Source organism: Humulus lupulus, chromosome 6 (assembly GCF_963169125.1).
Source record: "Humulus lupulus chromosome 6, drHumLupu1.1, whole genome shotgun sequence".
In the NCBI taxonomy this organism is placed as follows: Eukaryota; Viridiplantae; Streptophyta; class Magnoliopsida; order Rosales; family Cannabaceae; genus Humulus; species Humulus lupulus.
Window position 1 is genome coordinate 166741247 of NC_084798.1, and position 2735 is coordinate 166743981.

Here is a 2735-nt window from a genome sequence, read left to right on the forward strand (position 1 = left end):
TATCATGTCATATATATATATTTATATAATATAGAGTTTTCTATATATATATATATGATGATTTTTCATAGAGTACTGTGAGAGCTTTAGTAATATAGTAGAATTTTTCATATAGTGGGCATATTTTGTTCCTTTAGAACATTAGATTGGATTAAATTAAAAATATCGAAAAATTGTATTTATGTATACAAAAGAATGAATAGTTAATATAAATTAGATGAATACAAGTTAGATCTAAAGTTATATTTTTTTATCATGAAAATTGAGTATTTAATAGATAAAATTATCTCAAGTTTTTAATGGAACTCAGATATACATTATCATGCTAGTTAGAGGATTATTTAGATGATTAGATTATTTTTTCAATATCGTCTCTAATTTCATAACAAAATTATATCAAATCCAATATAATGTTACCCTCCAAACCTAAACTTAATGTTTTAAATTGGATTCATAATTTGAGATATCCACGTGAACATAATTTGGATTCATAATTAACCTAAACATATGTACTACTATTATTATACATCGTGGTACCGATGTGCTTATATATATATATATGCTTTATGCATAACATATATATATTTGGGTTAATTACTGATAATTATTAGATCAAACTATATAGCAGTAATACGCACTAATAATTGGAAAAAGAGTTAAACCTATAAAATTATTGGCTTATATATATATAAATATTTATATATATCATAGTAATTTACGTATATATGTGTGATAATTTGCTTGTTTCTATTGGAACATTATTAGCTATCTATATATACGTCGTTTTGTTTCTTTGATTTTATTTTCTTTATTTTTATTTGTTTGTTATTTTTCTCTTTCCTTCTGAACGTAGAATAATGCAGTGAGTGGGATAAAATTTTGATAGAACCTAGCCCTTTATTCACAAATTGACTTAAACAAAAAATTGTTGACTTGAAAAGTCACATATTATAACTTAAAGGAATCAAACTAACAATTCAAACTCTCAACTCATTGCCTAAATTTGGATTTTGATCCTTAGAAATCTCAAGAGCCAAATAAATTCAAACAATAGTCTTAGAATTGTATATTCTGTTAGCTTAAGTTAATTAGTTAGAGTCCTAACTAACTTCAGCTTCATATATATATTGCTTTGTATTGTATTTTAATTGTACTGTTGTTCTCAATTATTCAATAACAAACATTTTTCTCTGATATTGATTCTACTCATATGGTATCAGAGCTTAATTGCTCCAGCATTGCTTCGATGGCCAGACCTACAACTCGTTCACAAGATGGTATTCATCCCACTGAGAACTCCCATTCTGAGCTGATCTTCGATAATCCTTCTGCTGCAAATCCTCATCCTCCATCGACGGCTCCACGGAGAACTCACACTACAAGACCACCCAATCGCCCAAATTTTGGCTCTAAAATTCCCAATCCAATAGGCTCTCCTGGCGATCTTCCTCCTGGTGATTCCATTCCACCACCGATTCATCTTCGACGTTTACAATCCTCAGTTGATCGACCCGCACATGAAGACTTATCCAGTCCCTTCTTCCTCAGCGCCGGAGATCACCCTGGGTTGATTTTGGTTTCTTCTGTTCTGACTGGAGCAAACTATCAATCATGGAAGCGAGCAATCACTATGGCCCTAGCCGCGAAAAACAAATCTGGTTTTATCGATGGTTCAATACCTCGTCCAGATCCTGGTAATCCTCTTCTCAATTCTTGGATTCGTTGCAATGACATGGTGATGTCTTAGTTATTACACTCTGTTTCCTCTGAAATATCTCAGAGCATAATGTTCTTTAATTTTGCCTCTGATATGTGGTATGATCTTGCTGAAAGATTCAATGAGGGGAATGGACCCCGAATTTTCCAATTACAAAATCAACTCACAAGTCTGCGACAAGGTGATCAATCTGTCACCTCCTATTTTACCAGACTAAAATCTTTATGGGATGAACTCAAAGAGTTCCAACCCAACACTACTTGCACCTGTGGTGCAATGAAAGCTCTTCTTGATCACTACAATCAAAACCAGGTCCTCCAGTTCTTGACAGGTCTGAATGAATCATATTCATCTGTACGAGCTCAGATTCTTCTCAATGAACCAATTCCGACCCTATCCAGAGTGTTTGCCATGATTGTTCAAGAAGAGTGCCAAAGAACTCTTGGTTCTTCTAATCTTTCTTCAATGGCCTCTTCCATCTGTCCTACCTTCTTTTTTCAATATGATTTGCACTCAATTTTTCAACTTTAATAAAAGCTATCCGTTCAGACAATGCTAAGGAGCTGAACATGCAATATTTTTTTGCCTCAAAATGCATCATTCATTACCACTCTTGTGTAGAAAGACCACAACAGAATTCAGTGGTAGAAAGGAAACACCAGCACATTCTAAATGTTGCCAGGGCTCTCTGTTTCCAATCTCATATACCCCTAGCTTATTGGTCATATATCATTCAGACCAGTACATACTTAATCAACCGAATTCCATCAGCCCTGTTAAAAGGCTTAACTTCATATGAAATACTTTATAAAAAACCTCCTGTCTATAATCATTTAAGATGTTTTGGGTGCTTAGCTTATGGCTCCACTCTAGATTCTCATAGACATAAATTTTCACCAAGAAGTCGAGCCTCTATTTTTATTGGATACCCCCCTGGTATGAAGGCCTACACTCTACTTGACCTTCAAACTAATCAAATTTTACATTCAAGAGATGTAATTTTTCATGAGACCATTTT

The 2735-nt window shown here is 33.3% G+C and overlaps 1 protein-coding gene across 1 annotated transcript; it reads left to right on the forward strand.

Annotated features, from left to right (window-relative positions):
- Positions 1-1210: 1210 nt before the first annotated feature.
- LOC133785651 (uncharacterized) lies at positions 1211-2248 on the forward strand. Its single transcript, XM_062224871.1, has 2 exons — positions 1211-1735; positions 1781-2248. The coding sequence occupies exons 1-2, from the start codon at positions 1211-1213 to the stop codon at positions 2246-2248; spliced, it is 993 nt and encodes a 330-aa protein (XP_062080855.1).
- The last annotated feature ends 487 nt before the right edge of the window (positions 2249-2735 follow it).

Excerpts from the sequence above, each read along its gene's own strand:
- LOC133785651 (XM_062224871.1), top strand. The coding sequence starts at position 1,211 with ATGGTATCAGAGCTTAATTGCTCCAGCATTGCTTCGATGGCCAGACCT. Across the intron at positions 1,736-1,780 it reads GGATTCGTTGCAATGACATG|AGCATAATGTTCTTTAATTT; the intron begins GTGATGTCTTAG and ends GAAATATCTCAG.